General features: G+C 39.6%; 1 protein-coding gene across 7 annotated transcripts in view; it reads right to left on the bottom strand.

Moving 5' to 3' along the window:
* Positions 1-22,322, bottom strand: part of VWA3B (von Willebrand factor A domain containing 3B) — a 214,686-nt gene that overhangs the window by 88,611 nt on the left and 103,753 nt on the right. For all 7 annotated transcript variants that reach the window (XR_015249270.1, XR_015249267.1, XR_015249268.1 and 4 more), the window contains exons 11-12: positions 17,240-17,378; positions 16,051-16,182 (exon numbers count right to left, since the gene is read on the bottom strand). Coding sequence is in view for 3 of the 7 variants with exons in the window: in XM_086701270.1 (XP_086557396.1) it covers positions 16,051-16,182; positions 17,240-17,378 (271 nt within the window). In the remaining 4 variants the exon portion in view is untranslated. The remainder of the gene's footprint in view (positions 1-16,050; positions 16,183-17,239; positions 17,379-22,322) is intronic.

Below are 22,322 nucleotides of genomic sequence, written 5' to 3'. Positions count from 1 at the left end.
CTTGAGTCTCAAAACAGATCTCCCAAACAAGTTATTTTCTGCTTCCAAAAAAAGATAGAAAAGTACATGCAAAATAAAAGATAAAATTATATTGAGATAATAATTTAAGCCCAGGAATTCCAAGGAGCCAAATCCCTGGGTGTTCTATAAAAGCCTCTATCCAGACAATTCCAGGACAGCTGGAAGCCAGGACTATGGATTTCCTGTCCTGACGACAGAGTTCTTAACGCAACTTTATCTTTGTGTAACTAACTCAGTTACTGTTCATTCGGCTGTCAACACAGCTTAAACATACAGTCTGAATATAAGCCTGGCAGGGCAAACCAGGATTTATTCAAACATGAGTGTGTTAACATCAGCAATCTGGGGTACAGCAAAGAAACTGTTAAGTTTTTGAAACCCCTGCAGTTTCTGCCCAAGGATGTAGAGCACTGGAAAGAATGCCACTGCCAGCCTTGTAACAAAGAGGAGCCAGACAAACAGCAAGTAAATGCCTTTTGTTAGGCTCATTAGAGTGCTTAGGTCACAGGGCAATCGACTTGCCCCAAACGTGGGGACAGACAGGCATGTGCAGAGACTGGCGAGATGCAAGCACTGGCTTCTGGGGTGAGATGCGGCAAACACTAGTAAGAAGAGGTTGGCTGGGGTGACTGGTGAACTGGTAGAGGTTAGCCAGGTATATACTGGTGAGAAGGTAAAGGTCCACAGGCCACAAATATAGGGGAATCTGCACTCTCTTGGAGGCTTTTTCACCACAAAGCCCACAGGGTGCTCAAGAAAGTCTCCCACATGGTGCAGAACTGGGGGAGAACAGTGACACAGGGGCCCTTCTCCTCCATCTCACCCTCGGAACAAAAGCCCTAATGTGTGTGTGTATGTATCTGTGTGTGTGTGGTGGGGGGCGGGGAGGAAGGGCAACAAACAGAGTTACCCTTAGGGTACTGGCGAAAATCCAGGAGAGCTGGGGGAAGTTCTCCAAACCCTCCACTCCTGGAAAAGGAACAGGGCTAGGTTCTGGGCTCAGAACTACTGAGAAAAACACACTCTAGGGAGTGACTCTGGGACACCAGCCTGCCTAAGAGTAAGGCTCATTCAGAGAACACCCACCCTACGTTCCCCTACCAACACTGACTGGCAAGGAACTGGTAAGAGAGTTACAGTGTGAAGCCCAGTATGAAGGGAAAATCAAAATCACAGGGTGGAGCAGACACTGACAAACAAGTCTCTAGCATATCATCCCCCACTCTAACCCCAAGTACTACAAAAATGTGAGGGGCCTGGTGCACATGGTAATGGTAACAAACCTCAAACCTAGCCCAACTCCGGATTAATTTTACCCCTCTGCCTCAAAAAGAAAGGTATGCTCATTTCCAGACATAAATAATATTTATCTCAGTCTCTATATACTACATGTGAAGTCCAGCTTTTAACAAAACAAAAAAAAAGCATACTAAAAAGCATACTAAAAAGAAATAAACAACATATTACCAAGAGACAAAAACACTCCTCAGAAACAAACTCAGATATGACACAGATGTTGAAACTATTTGAAAGAAAATTTAAAATAACTGTGATTAATACTCTAAAACTTCTAATGGCAAAGGTGAACAACACTAAAGACCAGATGGGTAATTTCAGCAGAGGGATGGAAACCTTAAGAAACAGTTGAATGGAAACACTAAAAGTCAAAAATACAGTAATGCAGATGAATACAAAGAGTAAAATCAAAACAGAAATGAGCATCAAAGGGCTGTGGGATGGTATCAAACATTCTGACATGTGCATAATTGGAAACACAAGAAAGGAAACAGGATAGGAGAAATATTTGAAGAAAGGAATGGCTGAGAGTTTTCCTAAAACAAGACAGACATGAACCCATGGACCCAAGAAGGTCAAGTCAGATAAATGAATAAAGTGCCCCGATACTTCTACCAGGGTTGTGGCAGAGAAAGCCAAGTAGTGAGCCAAGACTCTCATCCTTACCAAGTGTAACAAGCCCTCCCCGCCCAACAGTGCTCACACCCACCCAGCAGTAATGAGATGCTGCACCCCTCTGAGTTCAAGTGGGGAAGCTGGACTCCAACCTCTACCTCCTCCCCATAGTATGTAGCCTCCTGGGTTGAGCCTCTTTCACTTCCCAAAATGTATTTAAGATTTACCCAAGTTATTTCATGAATCAAGAGTTTGTTCCTTTTTATTGATGACTAGTATATCAATGTATGGATGTAAAATAGTTTATCCATTGTTTTCCTATTGAAGGATATCTGCGTCATTTCCCATTTTGGGTGTTTATAAATAAAGCTGTTACAAACGTTTGCTTACAGGTTTTTGAGTGAATATACATCAAGAACTGTGAAAGGTCTGCAATTTTCCCTTACTTGCAGACTAACATGGATGCTGGCAGAAGATTCAAGACTCTTGGGTCACTGACGAAGGACTTTACTACTCAGCAATAGCAGTAGCCAGAATGTCAGTTTTTGGCACCAGTTTCCTGAGTTCCAATTCCCATAGAGTGATGTGAAGAAGGCTAAGTGACACTTGCACACACAGTAGATTGTGTTAAAGGAGAGGGACCCTGAACTTAGGAAACTGTATATTCTATAATGGACTGTAAGCATGCTTGTCCTTTGCTCTGGAGTTAGATATTATCTTTATACTGGATAATCAACACGTCACCTTCTGCCCTGAAAGGAGACACTATCTCTAATTTCTCAGGCAGTTTGCTATATAAACATCCTTGAAAAGACTGACCAGAGGTTCTTGATATAAGAAGATCATTGACTTGAAATCATTCCCTCTTTTGTAATGTAGGCTTTTAGTGCATTAACTTCTTTCCCAGCACTGTGTTAGCTTCATCCCCCCAAATTTTCACGTTTTGCTTAATTTTCATTAAATTCTATGAGATTTTAAATTTTCTTTGTGGCATTCTTTCTGATCTGTGAATTATTTAAAGCCTGTTCTTTAATTCCCAAGTGTCCTGAGATTTTCATGTTGTCTTTCTGTTATTGATTTCTAGTTTGATACCACTATGGTCAGGAGACATCTGTGTGACTTCATACTCTGTGATATCAATTCTTTTAAATTTGCTAAGGTTGTTTTATGACTCAAGATATGTCTCTTTACGTGAATGTCCGATGTTTGTTTGAAAAGAATATGTATTCTGTTGTTGGGTGGAGCATTCTATAAATGTTAATTAGATATGGTTAATTGAAGGTATTGTTCAGTTCTTTCAAATCCTTGCTGACTCTTTAGTAGTGCTATCAACTGCTAAGACTGGGGTACTGAAGGCCCCAACTATAATTGCTGATTTGTCCATTATTCCTTTTGACTCCATCAGATTTTGTTCCATGTATTTTGAAGCTTTGTTGTTTGGTGCATACACATTTAGGATTCTTATCTTCTTTTTTTGTAAATTATAGGTGACGCACACTGTTACATTAGCTTCAGGTGTACAACATAATGATTGGACAAGTTTATATGTTATACTCACCACAAGTGTAGGTAGAATTGTTATCTTCTCATTGGATTGATCTTTTTATTATCATGTTAAGCCTCTTGCAATTCTCTTTGCTTTAAAGTCTACTTTATGTGGTATTAACATAGTTACTCCAATTAAAAAAAATTAGTGTTTATATATCTTTTCCATCCTTTTACTTTCAACCTATGTTGTTATTTTTTTTTTCCTTTGTTCTTTTTTTTTTTTTTTTTTTTATATATGAAATTTATTGTCAAATTGGTTTCCATACAACACCCAGTGCTCATCCCAAAAGGTGCCCTCCTCAGTACCCATCACCCACCCTCTCCTCCCTCCCACCCCCCATCAACCCTTAGTTTGTTCTCAGTTCTCAACAGTCTCTTATGCTTTGGCTCTCTCCCACTCTAACCTCTTTTTTTTTTTTTTTTTGTTCCCCTCCCCCATGGGTTTCTCTTAAGTTTCTCAGGATCCACATAAGAGTGAAACCATATGGTATCTGTCTTTCTCTGTATGGCTTATTTCACTTAGCATCACACTCTCCAGTTCCATCCACGTTGCTACAAAAGGCCATATTTCATTTTTTCTCATTGCCACGTAGTACTCCATTGTGTATATAAACCACAATTTCTTTATCCATTCATCAGTTGATGGACATTTAGGCTCTTTCCATAATTTGGCTATTGTTGAGAGTGCTGCTATGAACATTGGGGTACAAGTGCCCCTATGCATCAGTACTCCTGTGTCCCTTGGATAAATTCCTAGCAGTGCTATTGCTGGGTCATAGGGTAGGTCTATTTTTAATTTTCTGAGGAACCTCCACACTGCTTTCCAGAGCGGCTGCACCAATTTGCATTCCCACCAACAGTGCAAGAGGGTTCCCGTTTCTCCACATCCTCTCCAGCATCTATAGTCTCCTGAGTTGTTCATTTTGGCCACTCTGACTGGCGTGAGGTGATATCTGAGTGTGGTTTTGATTTGTATTTCCCTGATAAGGAGCGACGCTGAACATCTTTTCATGTGCCTGTTGGCCATCCGGATGTCTTCTTTAGAGAAGTGTCTATTCATGTTTTCTGCCCATTTCTTCACTGGGTTATTTGCTTTTTGGGTGTGGAGTTTGGTGAGCTCTTTATATATTTTGGATACTAGCCCTTTGTCCGATATGTCATTTGCAAATATCTTTTCCCATTCCGTTGGTTGCCTTTTAGTTTTGTTGGTTGTTTCCTTTGCTGTGCAGAAGCTTTTTATCTTCATAAGGTCCCAGTAATTCACTTTTGCTTTTAATTCCCTTGCCTTTGGGGATGTGTCGAGTAAGAGATTGCTACGGCTGAGGTCAGAGAGGTCTTTTCCTGCTTTCTCCTCTAGGGTTTTGATGGTTTCCTGTCTCACATTCAGGTCCTTTATCCATTTTGAGTTTATTTTTGTGAATGGTGTGAGAAAGTGGTCTAGTTTCAACCTTCTGCATGTTGCTGTCCAGTTCTCCCAGCACCATTTGTTAAAGAGACTGTCTTTTTTCCATTGGATGTTCTTTCCTGCTTTGTCAAAGATGAGTTGGCCATACGTTTGTGGGTCTAGTTCTGGGGTTTCTATTCTATTCCATTGGTCTATGTGTCTGTTTTTCTGCCAATACCATGCTGTCTTGATGATGACAGCTTTGTAGTAGAGGCTAAAGTCTGGGATTGTGATGCCTCCTGCTTTTGTCTTCTTCTTCAAAATTACTTTGGCTATTCGGGGCCTTTTGTGGTTCCATATGAATTTTAGGATTGCTTGTTCTAGTTTCGAGAAGAATGCTGGTGCAATTTTGATTGGGATTGCATTGAATGTGTAGATAGCTTTGGGTAGTATTGACATTTTGACAATATTTATTCTTCCAATCCATGAGCAGGGAATGTCTTTCCATTTCTTTAAATCTTCTTCAATTACCTTCATAAGCTTTCTATAGTTTTCAGCATACAGATCCTTTACATCTTTGGTTAGATTTATTCCTAGGTATTTTATGCTTCTTGGTGCAATTGTGAATGGGATCAGTTTCTTTATTTGTCTTTCTGTTGCTTCATTGTTAGTGTATAAGAATGCAACTGATTTCTGTACATTGATTTTGTATCCTGCAACTTTGCTGAATTCATGTATCAGTTCTAGCAGACTTTTGGTGGAGTCTATCGGCTTTTCCATGTATAATATCATGTCATCTGCAAAGAGCGAAAGCTTGACTTCATCTTTGCCAATTTTGATGCCTTTGATTTCCTTTTGTTGTCTGATCGCTGATGCTAGAACTTCCAGCACTATGTTAAACAACAGCAGTGAGAGTGGGCATCCCTGTCGTGTTCCTGATCTCAGGGAAAAAGCTCTCAGTTTTTCCCCGTTGAGGATGATGTGAGCTGTGGGCTTTTCATAAATGGCTTTTATGATCTTTAAGTATGTTCCTTCTATCCCGACTTTCTCAAGTGTTTTTATTAAGAAAGGGTGCTGGATTTTGTCGAAGGCCTTTTCTGCATCGATTGACAGGATCATATGGTTCTTCTCTTTTTTTTTGTTAATGTGATGTATCACGTTGATTGATTTGCGAATGTTGAACCAGCCCTGCATCCCAGGAATGAATCCCACTTGATCATGGTGAATAATTCTTTTTATATGCCGTTGAATTCGATTTGCTAGTATCTTATTGAGAATTTTTGCATCCGTATTCATCAGGGATATTGGCCTGTAGTTCTCTTTTTTTACTGGGTCTCTGTCTGGTTTAGGAATCAAAGTAATACTGGCTTCATAGAATGAGTCTGGAAGTTTTCCTTCCCTTTCTATTTCTTGGAATAGCTTGAGAAGGATAGGTATTATCTCTGCTTTAAACGTCTGGTAGAACTCCCCTGGGAAGCCATCTGGTCCTGGACTCTTATTTGTTGGGAGATTTTTGATAACCGATTCAATTTCTTCGCTGGTTATGGGTCTGTTCAAGCTTTCTATTTCCTCCTGATTGAGTTTTGGAAGAGTGTGGGTGTTCAGGAATTTGTCCATTTCTTCCAGGTTGTCCAATTTGTTGGCATATAATTTTTCATAGTATTCCCTGATAATTGTTTGTATCTCTGAGGGATTGGTTGTAATCATTCCATTTTCCTTCATGATTTTACCTATTTGGGTCATCTCCCTTTTCTTTTTGAGAAGCCTGGCTAGAGGTTTGTCACTTTTGTTTATTTTTTCAAAAAACCAACTCTTGGTTTCGTTGATCTGCTCTACAGTTTTTTTAGATTCTATATTGTTTATTTCTGCTCTGATCTTTATGATTTCTCTTCTTCTGCTGGGTTTAGGCTGCCTTTGCTGTTCTGCTTCTATTTCCTTTAGGTGTGCTGTTAGATTTTGTATTTGGGATTTTTCTTGTTTCTTGAGATAGGCCTGGATTGCAATGTATTTTCCTCTCAGGACTGCCTTCGCTGCGTCCCAAAGCGTTTGGATTGTTGTATTTTCATTTTCGTTTGTTTCCATATATTTTTTAATTTCTTCTCTAATTGCCTGGTTGACCCACTCATTCGTTAGTAGGTTGTTCTTTAACCTCCATGCTTTTGGAGGTTTTCCAGACTTTTTTCTGTGGTTGATTTCAAGCTTCATAGCATTGTGGTCTGAAAGTATGCATGGTATGATTTCAATTCTTGTAAACTTATGAAGGGCTGTTTTGTGACCCAGTATATGATCTATCTTGGAGAATGTTCCATGTGCACTCGAGAAGAAAGTATATTCTGTTGCTTTGGGATGCAGAGTTCTAAATATATCTGTCAAGTCCATCTGATCCAATGTCTCATTCAGGGCCCTTGTTTCTTTATTGACCGTGTGTCTAGATGATCTATCCATTTCTGTAAGTGGGGTGTTAAAGTCCCCTGCAATTACCACATTCTTATCAATAAGGTTGCTTGTGTTTATGAGTAATTGTTTTATATATTTGGGCGCTCCGGTATTCGGCGCATAGACATTTATAATTGTTAGCTCTTCCTGATGGATAGACCCTGTCACTATTATATAATGTCCTTCTTCATCTCTTGTTACAGCCTTTAATTTAAAGTCTAGTTTGTCTGATAGAAGTATGGCTACTCCAGCTTTCTTTTGGCTCCCAGTAGCATGATAAATAGTTCTCCATCCCCTCACTCTCAATCTAAAGGTGTCCTCAGGTCTAAAATGAGTCTCTTGTAGACAGCAAATAGATGGGTCTTGTTTTTTTATCCATTCTGATACCCTATGTCTTTTGGTTGGCGCATTTAATCCATTTACATTCAGTGTTATTATAGAAAGATATGGGTTTAGAGTCATTGTGATGTCTGTATGTTTTATGCTTGTAGTGATGTCTCTGGTACTTTGTCTCACAGGGTCCCCCTTAGGATCTCTTGGAGGGCTGGTTTAGTGGTGACAAATTCCTTCAGTTTTTGTTTGTTTGGGAAGACCTTTATCTCTCCTTCTATTCTAAATGACAGACTTGCTGGATAAAGGATTCTCGGCTGCATATTTTTTCTGTCTAGCACACTGAAAATCTCGTGCCAATTCTTTCTGGCCTGCCAAGTTTCAAAAGAGAGATCAGTCACGAGTCTTATAGGTCTCCCTTTATATGTGAGGGCACGTTTACCCCTTGCTGCTTTCAGAATTTTCTCTTCATCCTTGTATTTTGCCAGTTTCACTATGATATGTCGTGCAGAAGATCGATTCAAGTTACGTCTGAAGGGAGTTCTCTGTGCCTCTTGGATTTCAATGCCTTTTTCCTTCCCCACTTCAGGGAAGTTCTCAGCTATTATTTCTTCAAGTACCCCTTCAGCACCTTTCCCTCTCTCTTCCTCCTCTGGGATACCAATGATGCGTATATTATTTCTTTTTAGTGTATCACTTAGTTCTCTAATTTTCCCCTCATATTCCTGGATTTTTTTATCCCTCTTTTTCTCAGCTTCCTCTTTTTCCATAACTTTATCTTCTAGTTCACCTATTCTCTCCTCTGCCTCTTCAATCCGAGCCGTGGTGGTTTCCATTTTGTTATGCATTTCGTTTAAAGCGTTTTTCAGCTCCTCGTGACTGTTCCTTAGTCCCTTGATCTCTGTAGCAAGAGATTCTCTGCTGTCCGCTATACTGTTTTCAAGCCCAGCGATTAATTTTATGACTATTATTCTAAATTCGCTTTCTGTTATATTATTTAAATCCTTTTTGATCAGCTCATTAGCTGTTGTTATTTCCTGGAGATTCTTCTGAGGGGAATTCTTCCGCTTGGTCATTTTGGATAGTCCCTGGCGTGGTGAGGACCTGCAGGGCACTTCCCCTGTGCTGTGGTGTATAACTGGAGTTGGTGGGCAGAGCCGCAGTCAGACCTGATGTCTGCCCCCAGCCCACCGCTGGGGCCACAGTCAGACTGGTGCGTGCCTTCTCTTCCCCTCTCCTATGGGCGGGATTCACTGCGGGGTGGGGTGGCCTGTCTGGGCTACTTGCACACTGCCAGGCTTGTGATGCTGGGGATCTGGCGTCTTAGCTGGGGTGGGTAGGCAAGGTGCACAGGGGCAGGAGGGGCAGGCTTAGCTTGCTTCTCCTTAGGTGATCCTCTTCAGGAGGGGCCCTGTGGCAGCAGGAGGGAGTCAGATCCGCTGCCGGAGGTTTGGCTCCGCAGAAGCGCAGAGTTGGGTGTTTGCACAGAGTGAGCAAGTTCCCTGGCAGGAACTGGTGCTCTTTGGGATTTTGGCTGGGGGATGGGCGGGGGAGATGGCGCTGGCGAGCGCCTTTGTTCCCCACCAAACTGAGCTCTGTCGTCCGGGGGCTCAGCAGCTCTCCTTCCCTTTGTCCTCCAGCCTTCCCGCTTTCTGAGCAGAGCTGTTAAGTTATGACCTCCCAGACGCTAAGTCGCGCTTGCTGTCGGAACACAGTCCGTCAGGCCCCTCCGCTTTTTGCAAGCCAGACTTGGGGGCTCTGCTTGGCCGGCGAGCCGCCCCTCCGCCCTGGCTCCCTCCCGCCAGTCCGTGGAGCGCGCACCGCCTCGCCGCCCTTCCTACCCTCTTCCGTGGGCCTCTCGTCTGCGTTTGGCTCCGGCGACTCCGTTCTGCTAATCCTCTGGTGGTTTTCTGGGTTATTTAGGCAGGTGTAGGTGGAATCTAAGTGATCAGCAGGACGCGCGGTGAGCCCAGCGTCCTCCTACGCCGCCATCTTCCTCCTATGTTGTTATTTTTGAAGTGAGTTTCTTACAGACCACATAGAGTTGGATCATGTTTTTGTCTACTCTCTAATATCTGTCATGTAATTGGTATATTTAGACCATTTACATGTAATTGCTGACATTTAATTAAGCTTCCCATTTTTGTTTTTTTGTGTATTTCCTGTTTCTCATTTATCTTATTTTTCCTTGCCTTGCTGTGGATTATTTGAAAATTTTTAATGTTCTATTCTGATTATTTGTAATATTTTTGAGTGTATTGTCTTATGTAGTTTTCTTCATGGTTGCTCTAGGTATTTTCTTAAGCATATGTGTAACTAATCACAGTCTAATGATACTGATAATTTACCACTTCAAATTAAGTGTAAAAATTATTCTTCCATTTAGGTCCCTTTACTGTAGCCTTTTAAAAAATATAATTGTCTGAAGTATTTCCTCTATATTCATTATATATATAGATGGTGTTAAACTTTTGCTTGTACCATAAAACATGAGTAAAGAAACTCATGAGGTTACAGATTCTCTCCTATGTTTACTTCTATATTCACCCATTCCACTGTTCTTCCTTCATCTCTGAAGGTCCAAGCTTTCTTCCTATTTGGAGAGTTTCCAGTAGCCATTCTTTAAAGGTAGGTCTCCCAGCAATAAATTCTCTTCATTTTCCTTCTCCTTCAACCCTGGAGGATATTTTCACCAGATAGACGATTCATGGCTTACAGTTCTTTTCTTTCAGCACTTGAAAAATGTTGTGCCACCTCCCTCTGGTCCCATAGTTTCAGATGAGAAACTGCTGCCGTTTGAATTTGTATTCCTTTATAGCTTATGCATTATTTCTCTTAGGCTGTTTTTAGGATTTTTCTTTGTCTTTACTTTTCAGAAGATTAAATATAATGTATTGTGGTATGGATTTCTTTGGTTTTACCCTGTCTGGGGTTTGCTTAGGTTCTTGAATTGTAGTTTTTATGCTTTTCACCAAATTTGGGGAGTTTTTAGCTATTGCTTTTTTTAAATACATTTTCAGTCCCACACTCACCTATCCTTTCTAGAATTATGATGGCATGAATATTACATCTTTTTTACTGTCCCAGAGATCTCCGAGGCTCTGTTGGTACTGGCATCAGTGGTTTGCTCTTCTCATTGAAATGTGGATTTCTTGGATCATGGTATGACGAGTGATTTTTATGTCCTGGACAATTTGGTCACTATGTTAGGAGACTATTCCCATTTAAATGTTATTTAGCAGGCAGTCACCCTGTTCAGGTTTAGTATATTTATTTTAGCCTACCTTTTTGGGCTTTAGTTCCAATGACAATTTAATTTTCTACTCTATGCAATCCTACTCTGGTCTGCTTTGTTCCTCTTGCGCTGCTGGGTCTCCCACTCAGTTCCTATTTGGTGCTGTCTGTGGGAAGCCCAGAAAAGCCATGTTTTGGGGCTGCCTATTGGTGCTAGGTGACCTTCTGGGGTATAGGAGCAGAAGCTGCTGAACCTGGCTCTACTTATGCCACTGAATTGAGAGCAAGAAGACACAAGGCTTTATTCACCTTTGCTGTTGTTGGAAGATTAGACTTCTCATTGGTGCCCCAGTTGTGAAGCTGGGACAGTCAGGGACTCTGCTGTTGTTGGCTGGTCACACCATCTACAGGTGACCTGGTTTTAGAAATGCCCAGGACTTTGCTGCTGCCACTGCAGCAGTTGTATGGGACCCCCTGCCAGTACCCCACGTGTGGAGTACACTCTAAGACAGTCTGGATATTGCTGCTGTCACTGCTGCCAAAGATCAGACTGCTCATACATGCCACAATGTTGTGACATAGAAGCTGGGGTGGCTGAGGACTTTACTGCTGCCATTGTTTCTGGTGGATCAGACTGCCTGCCAGACTTGGGTTGTGCAACTGGGCAGCTGGATTTCTGCTGCTCTTGCTCCTGCTGGAAGACCGGACCACTTGACAGGATCTGAGTTGTAAGGCAGGGACTGAGACAGTCATGGCTTTACTCTTGCCACTGCTTCCAATGAACTAGACTACGTGTCAGGGTCTGGGTTGTGGAGTTTGGGGAGTCCCACTAGATCTTTGGTGGGCCTACCTTTCACCAGTCCTTCAGTCAGAAAGGTGTAAATACATGACTCTCTACATTTGTCAAAATCCATAGATCTATACACCAAAAAGAGTGCTTTTGCTGTGTGCAAATTAAAATATAATTCAATTAGGATGAGGGAGGAAGTCGACATATTAATAATGAATGATATAATCACACTGAGGTAGTTGAGTAAAAAAGTACCTGACTTTAAGAACTTTAGGAAACAGTTTTTTGCCTGGATAGTGTAACGCTAAAGAGAGAAAGAACTATGTGTAAACACTGTACCCCAGCTGATAAGTGTTTTTCTCAGAGTATGGGTTAGAAATTCTGAAACTTTATGTATACCAGGGTTTAACAAATAACTAACTCATTACAGATAACGAAAACCAGGTTTTTCGTGGTCAAAGAAGTTAAAAATAAGCAAATACGTTCTTTACAAATAATTTCTGAGGCTCTGAATTGGAGTAGAGTTATTAGCATGAACTCATGGTTTTATTTATCTTTTTACATTTATATATTTACTTTTGAGAGAAAGAGTACGTGTACAAGAATGTGTGTGAGCGGGGGAAGGACAGAGAAAAAGGGAGAGAGAGAATTCCAAGTAGGCTCCACACTCAGCATGGAGCCCAACACAGGGTTCAATCCCATGACCATTAGATCATGACCTTGGCCAATATCAAGAGTCAGATGCTTAACCAACTAAGCCACACAGGCGTCCCTTATTTTCCTTTTTTAATGAAAATATAGATAAATAGATACAGGAATATAGACGTTTATGGATTGATGGGCTATTATACATATATTTCCCATCTCTGTCCACTGAGAGAGCCTAGAAGCAGTGAGTCCAGTAGCAGCAATAAGCATACCTAAGTGCCCAGATTTTGGTTTTCAAATACCACTGTCTAATAAAAGAAACAAGGGTTCCTTGGAGAAGTGGTAAACTCCAGGACTGAGGTGGGAAAATATAAGATGATCATGAAATATCTATAGTGCCAGAAAATAAACAAGTATTCAAGGAAAAAAAAAAGATAGATGCATATGTGAAGAACACAGGGGGCAACCTGAAAGAGTTCCCAATGGCCAGAGTGGGAACAAGCTTGGTAACAAAATAAATAACAATAGTATTGAATTATTACTGAAACAGTAAATAAATATCCATGGGTCCATAATGAAATAAATATATGATTGAATGAATAAATAAGAGGGGGAAAGGGGAAGTTCTTCATTACAGAATTCCAACACATAAATGTAAAAGGAATAGAGGGAATAGAAAGTCACCATTAGAACAGCACATTAATACGTGCTATAGAGAAGATCCACCACTGAGTGCTAAAATTAGTGGGTAGAAGTTCAAGACACAAAGGATATGTGCATAGCCTCAAAGTTATCTCCTCCAAAACATGTATTATCTATAAAAAGAAAAAAAAAGTAGTTTTGCAGGGGAGAAACCTATCAGATGCCACCTTACCCAAGAGATCAAAGTTAACACCACTAGTAGTAAGGTGTATCACCACAATGTACTGCTCAACATGATGCACTGAGAAGGACACATCACCTCTGCAGTATTCTAACCCCAATCTAACCATCAGAAAACATCAGATGAAACCAGATTGAAGGACATTCTGCAAAACACATGATCAAAAGGTCATGAAAGACAAAGCATCACTGAGGATGTGTTACAGACTGGAAGAGACTGAGAAGACACTGCAACTATAACCGTAATGTGGGGGCACAGGTGAAACAGGTGAACAGGATTAAGAAGTACAAACTATCAGGTATCAAATAATTAAGTCATGGGGATGAAAAACACAGCAGAGGGAATATAGTCAATAATACTGTAATGGTATTGTATGGTGACAGATGGTGACTATTCTTATTGTGTGGAACACTGAGTAATGTAGAGAATTGTCAAATCACTATATTTTACACCTGAAACTAATATAAAACTGTATGTCAACTATATTTCAATAATAAATAAATAAATAAAACTTTTAAGAAATAAATGCAATATGGGACCCTGGATTGGATCTTGGAACAGAACAGGAATACCAGTAGAAAGACTAATGAACCCTGAATGAAGTCTGTAATATAGTTAATAATGGCATTGTCATTTTCTTAGTTTTTGGTTTTGTTTTGCTTTAAATAGATTTTCTTTCTTTCTTTCTTTCTGTATTTATTTACTTTAAGTAGGCTCTAAGTCAGGACACCTGGGTGGCTCAGTTGGTTGAGGGTCTGACTTTGGCTCAGGTCATGATCTCGTGGTTCATGGGTTTGAGCCCCGTGTCAGGCTCTAAGTTGTCAGCATAGTTCACAACTTAGAGCCTGCAGCCTGCTTTGGATTCTGTGTCTACCTGTTTCTCTGCCCCTCCCTTGCTTGTGCTCTCTCTCTCTCAAAAATAAATAAATAAACATTAAAAAAATGGCTCTAAGCCTAACGGGGGCTCAAACTCAGGACCCCAAGGTCAAGAGTCACATACTCTACCAACTCAGCCAGCCAGGCACCCCTGTGATTTTCTTAGTTTTGACAATTAAACTATGTTTACGTCAGATGTTAACATTAGGGGAAACTAACTAAAGGGTATTACAGGCACCCTCTGTACTATCTGTGCAACTCTTTCATAAGTCCAAAATGATTTCAAATTAAAAAGTTAAAAAAAAAAAACACCAAAAAACTGCTTCAACATTTGGGCAGCAGAAATATAGCTCAGATGGTAAACAGTACAACTCTTCTCTCTAGGCCCTATCTCAATAGTCTTGTTGACAATCCCACTGTTCAGGGATTGTTGCAAAGATGGTAGAAAAGCTAGGAGAAAGCCAGACTGGGAATCATGGGAAAGATGGTCAGAAGTTGGTGCCTCTTCTGCACCTGCTCCCTCCTTGCTTCCCCCAGCCTTGGGCCAGACCCCCACCCCGAACTACTGGGCAGACTCAGCCCCAGTTTATGCTCCTCTGACCTCAGGACTGGTTAGGCCTGTTTGGGGAACTACTGCTCCAACACCAGCACAAGGCAGTTTCAGAAGCTCTAGTGGTATCCTGAATTTATTGGGTTGATTCCTGAGCCGACCAGTCAAAAGAATATAGAGAAATGGTTTTCCCGAAAATAAATTTTGCACATTCAGCAAGCAAGGGAGCCTCGATGAAGATTTTTGAAGATAACAGAATTATACTTTACAAATAATTATTTTAGTTATATTTTTAGCCATTCAGATAGTTGGTTCTATTCATTAGTGATTTCTATAAAAAGCAGCACCTGTTAGTGTTTTAATCTAATGAGACTGCATATATGATATCTGTTATGACCAACTCTAAATAAATGGGCTCTGAGTTAACAATCACCTATAGTCCATAAAAGGAGGGAACATGTATCCCAAGTAACTTCACTGGCTAATCCTGGAAATTTATCAAGTTGGGTGTGAATTGAATATTCTTTCCCAGCATAAGATAGCCAGTTAGATCAAGATCTTAAGGCATCATAATTTCTTACAGAACATATTTCTTCCTTCTCCCATTTTTAAAGAATCAATCCTAACGGAACTCTGGTATATCCCAATGACAGCATATCTGGTATGTCCCGATATTCAAGGAGCTCTGCTAATGTCCATTTGTGGCTTCCTGTCAAATCTGGGACACTCAGGCACTGAACTATTTAAAGATGTTTATGATCTACATTTCACTTTTTGAGAAGAGCCCTTAGTTTCAATTTTAGTGTATCTCAACTATCTGGAATGCTTGCGGTTCTGGAAAAAGACCTTTTTTAAAAAGGAAGGTAAGTTCATGATAAGAGAAAATTCAAGGAAAGGAAATTCCTTCCCAGTAGTCTAAGTGCCAAGAGCAGTTCTCCAATGAAAGGCAGTCCTGAAGAAATGATTTCCCTTTCTCACTGTAGCCTCCGCCACTCTCTCCCTCCTTGCTTTCAGTCTTAACCAGTCACACTGTACTGTGTGCTTCCACCCACCAGTTCATTACTTTTGAACAAAGTCAACTGTTAAAAATAGCTGCAATATATCATTTGAAACAATAATGAGGTTTCAGGAGGATCAAATCTGAATGTCTGAGTACAAAAAAAATTAAATTTTGACATTTGTCTTCATAAAGGGGTGAGATCAGAGCCAAGGGCATATCTGAAAATGGTGTGCTGTGAACAGAAGCTTATCTAAATGTTAAGACAGTGACTCATGAGCTTGGATTCATGTGACCATTGTACACAAAATGAGTGTCTGTGTGAAAACCCTGCTGTCTCAGGGCTCAGAACCCTTTTCTCAAGAATTTCCATGGCATGAATTAACTCAGCAGGTGATCAAGTCAGGCTTCTTCTCCCAGACACAGTCTCCATCTTTCTTACCTTGATATTTCTAATCCAGGACTGAGCCCCTTTCAAACTATCTTCATTGATTTCAACAAGTTTTTCCCGCCAAGCAACTGCTTGAGCATCAAACTGTACAAAATTGAATTTCCTTTTATATTTCAGCTGCTCCTGTAAGAGAAAATTATTATTTAACCAAAACACCACTCAGATGTAAGAAAAGGTTAGGCTAGGTCACAGTTTGATAAATTTTAATCACTATGAAATCTCTTTTCAGATCTTGAAGCTAAAAATTACATTCAAAAGAGAAAATCTTTTCAGAAAATATTTAAACAAAATTTATACACAGTTTGGATATTACGCTTTTACGCTTTTACACACACATATATATGTGTGTGTGTTTTTATATATAATATGACCTTAAATGTTGTCTTTAATACTGACATTAATGGTATACTGCATACACAAACTAAATGCAATCTGCTTAAAGAAAAGAAATCCCAAATGCCATCATCATTTTGGCCATCATCTTTTTGTTAAGGCTAGCATTTGGTTACATACCTTTTTATTTGCCTTCCACCAACCCACATTTCTCCAGTAGAGGTTTATCGAAATAAAACCTGTATTTTGTATTTGTGAACACTCCCCCCAATTATTTTCTGTGGTAATACATCAATACTACTCATTTGTGACAGTACCGCTATATCCATTCTAGGAGTTAGGAAGTGGAAGCAGTCTGCCTTGGGTCACACAACTCAGAGCAGTCTGCCTTGGGTCACAGCACAGGTAGAATAAGAATTGGAAGCTCCTAACCATCAGCCTACACTCCTCCCATACATCAGTTCTGGTGCCAATGCATGCAACACCCCTAATAAACACTGGAAATTAAAATAAAAATGCCAAGCCAAAGAGCATCTGGAAAACGATGGAGATGTGGGCACACCACAGATTTCAGGATAGAGAAAACCTGGAGCGATAGACACTGAAACTCCCTTAGCATCCCACCTGTTACAGAAGACCCTGCCACGGGAAGGGTCTGCTTGCAAAGGAGAACTGATGAATCTCTAACTGGCAAAAGAGAGCTTTTATCTGAAGTGGCTTCCCTGTGGATGCCTGAGTGCAGACCTTACCTGTGCACCTTGCAGAACCAATGCAGATGAAGGCTGCTAAAGAAGCATTCATGACACAAAGGCCCCCCAAATCCATGAACCTGACAGTTCCATCTAACCTGTATAAACTGGATGATCTTGTCCTTCACCAAGTCCAGTTTGCTCTTCATTGAGTGAGATGTATCAATGAGGACGTAGACAAAATCATTACGTACTTTTCCAAAGAGGATTTGACTTCCATCCTGCAGCCACTTAATCCTAGGCAGGAAATTGGTTGAAAGTGAATTTTTACAGCCTGTGGCAATGACAGGTCTTCCTAAGAACTTAATAATACATATACAGAGGCCAAGCTGTACTATATTGTTTATGCACAATCTTCTGTGAGTGGATTACTCACTTGGAAGGTTTCCTGTGAAAAATCCTACGTTTGAGCTGGCTCCCTTGTTCACCCCCACCTCCACTATCCATCATCAATCCATGTAAAACCGAACTAGGAAAATCAATAGGACAGAAAAATAAATCCAGTACTGGGTTCCAAAGCCAGAAGTAAATTACTTCCTGTCATCTGATAGTTTCAATCCCTCAGTGACTTCAGACCATTTGTTCTTTTAACCCTGCTGACTGCAGTCAAGCTAGTAATGCCAGCACATTCCTGAAGCTTCAGTGAAGCCTATAGACAATATCAAGCAACCCCAGATCCCTATAATAACTAAGCATTAGGCAGTTGGAGAAGGACTACTTCTGTGATGGGATCTCAGACTCCCATAACAGGATGTAAATTAAGTTCAAGGCGAGACCTGGGTTAAGGGGAAAGGCAGAGGGAAAAAATCCTTGAAACTGAGTTCAGAGTTCACCAAGGCCTAGGTAACTACAATTTGTAGGGCAAAATATTGATGAAGAGGTTGCTGCATAGAAGCAGAGGGGGTGGGGAGGGATGACAGAGAGAGAAAACAGGAGAAAGAATGCATTCTGGCCATCTGCAGAGAGTGCCCTAAAGATTTTGGCTCAGTAGGGGCGCCTGGGTGGCTCAGTCAGTTAAGCATCCAGCTTTGGCTCAGGTCATGATCTCATGGTTTGTGAGATCAGCACAGACTCTGTGCTGACAGCTCGGAGCCTGGAGCCTGCTTTGGATTCTGGGTCTCCCTCTCTCTGTGCCCCTCCCTTGCTCTCTCTCTTTCCCTTTCTCTCTCTCAATAAAAGAAATATTAAAAAAAAGATTTGGCTAAGTAATAATCAGGGCATGCATGTGAAGAAACTACTAAAACCAAGGAATAAATCACCATAAAGGAGTAACTAGATCAGCACCTCAGAGCTTACCCAGGGCTAGTTCATCTTCCAAACAACCTGAGTGGGAAAGGCTCCATAATACATGGGACATCAAGTAGAGTCCTCATAAGGGTATTGCCTTAGTAGTAGGACCAAATTAGCCCCAGACTAAAGGCTGCCCTGGACCTGTTAACATAACTTACAAGCAAGCCCCAGAGGGATCCACGTGATTTCAAGGAACATAACTGCATCATGGAATATGTATTTTAAAATACAGCAAAATCCAGCACCCAACAATGTAAAATTCAAAATGTCTGCATTTCAGTAAAAAATTATCAGGCATACAAAGAAGCAGGAAAATATTATCTACAACCAGAAGAAAAACAGATAAACAGAAACAGACCCTAAAATAATACAAATGATAGAATTAGCAGAAAAGGATGTTACATAGCCTATTATAAACATAACCCATATTTTCAACAAGGTAATGTATAAGCAAAATGAGGACAGAAATAGAAAATATAAAAGGGAATTTATAGAGATGCACAATAACCAAAATGAAAAATATACTACATGGTATTAATAGACATCAGACACTAGCAGAAGAAAAGATCAGGGAACATTAAGAAAGACATTGCAATTTAAAATGAAAACAACTGGGGAGCCTGAGTGGCTCAGTCTATAAAGCATCCAACTTTGGCTCAGGTCATGATCTCATGGCTTGTAGATTTCAAGCCCTGCATCAGGCTCTGTGCTGACAACTCAGAGCCTGGAGCCTGCTTTGGATTCTATGTCTCTCTCTCTCTCTCTCTGCCACTCCCCAGCTCACAAACTATCTGTCTGTCTCTCTCTCTCTCTCAAAAATAAGAACATTTTAAAAAATAAATAAAAATAATAAAATGAAAACAGAGAAAAAAACAAAAAGTAGAGAATAAACAACTCATGGAACAATGTCAAGGAGTCTAACATATATGTAGAAACTAAGAAAAAGGAGAAAGAGGGAAACAGGAAAAATATTTGGAGAAATATGGCCAAATGTTTCCAATTTTGATAAAACAATATATGAATATATACAAGAAGCTCAAAGAACCCAAAAAGAAGAAAAATGGAAAAAAAGAAAACCACCAATACACATCATAATATAATTTGAAATCCAATGATAAAGAAAAAAGTCTTAAAAGCATCCAGAGGTGACATAAAAATAACAGAAGACTTTTCACCATAAATCAAACACACCAAAAGATAATGGAGAAAGATTTTTAAAGTACTGAAATATAAAGTGTAAACCTACAATTCTATATAAAGCAAAACAAAAAATATTCCAAAAACAAAAGGAAATTAAAGAGTTTTTCAGACTAAGACAGCTGAAATAATTCATTATCAACAGACCTGCACTGGGATAAATATAAAGAATAAAGAGGTACGGAAATATCAAATATGTGGATAAATACAAAATACACTAATTCTCATTTTAAATCTATTTATACAAAAATTGATTATTTATAATACATTATGGTTTATAGCATATGTGGAAATATGGTGTAGGACAATAATAGGGGTGCCCGAGTGGTTCAGTCAGTTGAGCATCTAACTCTTGACCTCAGCTCGGGTCTTGATCTCGGGATTCTGAGTTCAGGCCCTGCACTGAGCTCTGCACTAGGCATGAAACCTACTTAAAAAAAAAAAAAAAAAGTATAGGACAACAATAGAAAAGACAGAAGAGAGGAATGGAAGTTATAAGATTTTTATGATATAGATGAAATGAAATAGTATTTGAAGGTAGACTGTGGTAATTTAAAGATGTATACTGTAAATGCTAATGCTGTCACACATACAACAAAACAAAATAAAGAGGTAGAATTTATAAGCCAAAGGTAGAAATAAAATGGAATCATAAACTCTCCAACAAAAGATGGTAGAAAAAGAGTAAAAAGAGAACAAAGAACAGGTAAGACAAAAAACAAATAGCAAGATCTAGATTTAAATCCAACCAAATAAATAATCACATTAAGGAAATGATCTTAATACTAAAATAAAAGGTAGAGATTAGAAATGACTATTATTAAAATGACAAAAGATAACAAGTGTTGGAGAGGATGTGGAGAAAAGGGAGCCCTTGTACACTGTTGGTGGGACTGTAAATTGGTGCAGCCACCGTGGAAAACACAGAGATTCCTCAAAAATTAAAAATAGGACTACCATACATTGCAGCAATTCTGCTTCCAGGTATTTATCCAAAAAGAAAACACTAACTTGAAAAGATATATGCAGCCCCATGTTGACTACAGTATTATTTACAATAGCCAAGATACGGAAACAACCTAAGTGTCCATTGACAGATGAATGGATAAAGAAATTGTGGTATATATATATATACAGTGGAATATCATTCAGCCATAAAAAGAATTAAATCTTGCCATTTTCAATGACATGGATGGACCTTGAAGGCATTCCACTAAGTGAGGTAAGTCAGACAGAGAAAGACAAGTACCATATCATCTCTGTTATATGTGGAATCTAAAAGAAAAACAAAAAACAAGTTTATAGATTCAGAGAACAAAAAGACTGCTGACTCCAAGAGGCAGGGTGGGAAAAATGGGTGAAAGGAACCAACAGATAAAAAGAAACAAACCAAAAAAAAAAAAAAAAAAAAAAAAAAAAAAAAACCCAACCAGAGGTTGGGGAGGGGATAAATGGAAGATTTTAGGATTTTTTTTCTTTATCTCTAGTATTTAAAATTTTGTGATGATGTATGCTGAATAGGTCTTTTTACTCATTTTCTGGACATTCCTTGCAACTTTCTTTCAGTTTGGAACTACATGTCTCTCAGTTCTGAAATTTTTTGTGAGATTTCCCCTTCATTTTATATATGTCTATAAGCTGTCTATTTGTAGGTACACATGTATGTTAACCTCAACCACAGTATGCTTATGTTGCTTTCTGAGAGACTGCCTTCATCTTCCAGCTCTCCCATTGAATCATTTATTTTGGCTATCATATTTTGAAGAGCTCTTGTAATTCTTTTTTTTTTTTTTTTAATTTTTTTTTTCAACGTTTTTTATTTATTTTTGGGACAGAGAGAGACAGAGCATGAACGGGGGAGGGGCAGAGAGAGAGGGAGATACAGAATCGGAAACAGGCTCCAGGCTCCGAGCCATCAGCCCAGAGCCTGACGCGGGGCTCGAACTCATGGACCGCGAGATCGTGACCTGGCTGAAGTCGGACGCTTAACCGACTGCGCCACCCAGGCGCCCCAGAGCTCTTGTAATTCTTAATATCTATATGTATGTATAACAGTATTTTCCAACTTTCTGAGTGCAATATTTTCTGTCTTTCTGAGAATATTAATATGTTGGTTTTCTCCGAAGTTTTATTTTTGTTTTTTGTTTTTGTTTTTTTACTCCCTGTATTATGTATTATCTTAGTCTCTTTGTCTATTTGTTTTGGAGAACAATATGGAGTTAAAAGGCCAAGATAGATTGGATTTAAAAAACAATACCCATATATATTCTAAGAAACCTATTTCGATATAAGACACAAACAAGTAAAGGTAAAAAGATAGAAAAAAGAGAACCCGTGCAAAAAAATGATCAAAACACACTGGAGCTAAAAAAAAGAGGTTAGAGTGGGAGAGAGCCAAAGCATAAGAGACTCTTAAAAACTGAGAACAAACTGAGGGTTGATGGGGGTTGGGAGGGAGGGGAGGGTGGGTGATGGGTATTGAGGAGGCACCTGTTGGGATGAGCACTGGTGATGTATGGAAACCAATTTGACAATAAATTTCATATATTAAAAAAAAAACACTGGAGCAGCTCTATTGATACTGGACAAAGCAGATTTCAGAAAAAGGAATACTGCCAGAGATAAAAAGGGACACTTAATAATATTAAAGGAATTCATTCATCAAGAGGACATAACAACCCTAACTGTACATAC

This window comes from Puma concolor, chromosome A3 (assembly GCF_028749965.1).
Source record: "Puma concolor isolate L17-30 chromosome A3, mPumCon1.1.hap2, whole genome shotgun sequence".
Taxonomy (NCBI): domain Eukaryota; kingdom Metazoa; phylum Chordata; class Mammalia; order Carnivora; family Felidae; genus Puma; species Puma concolor.
Note: the sequence above shows the minus strand (reverse complement) of the source record. Positions and strands in the feature narration are given on the sequence as shown.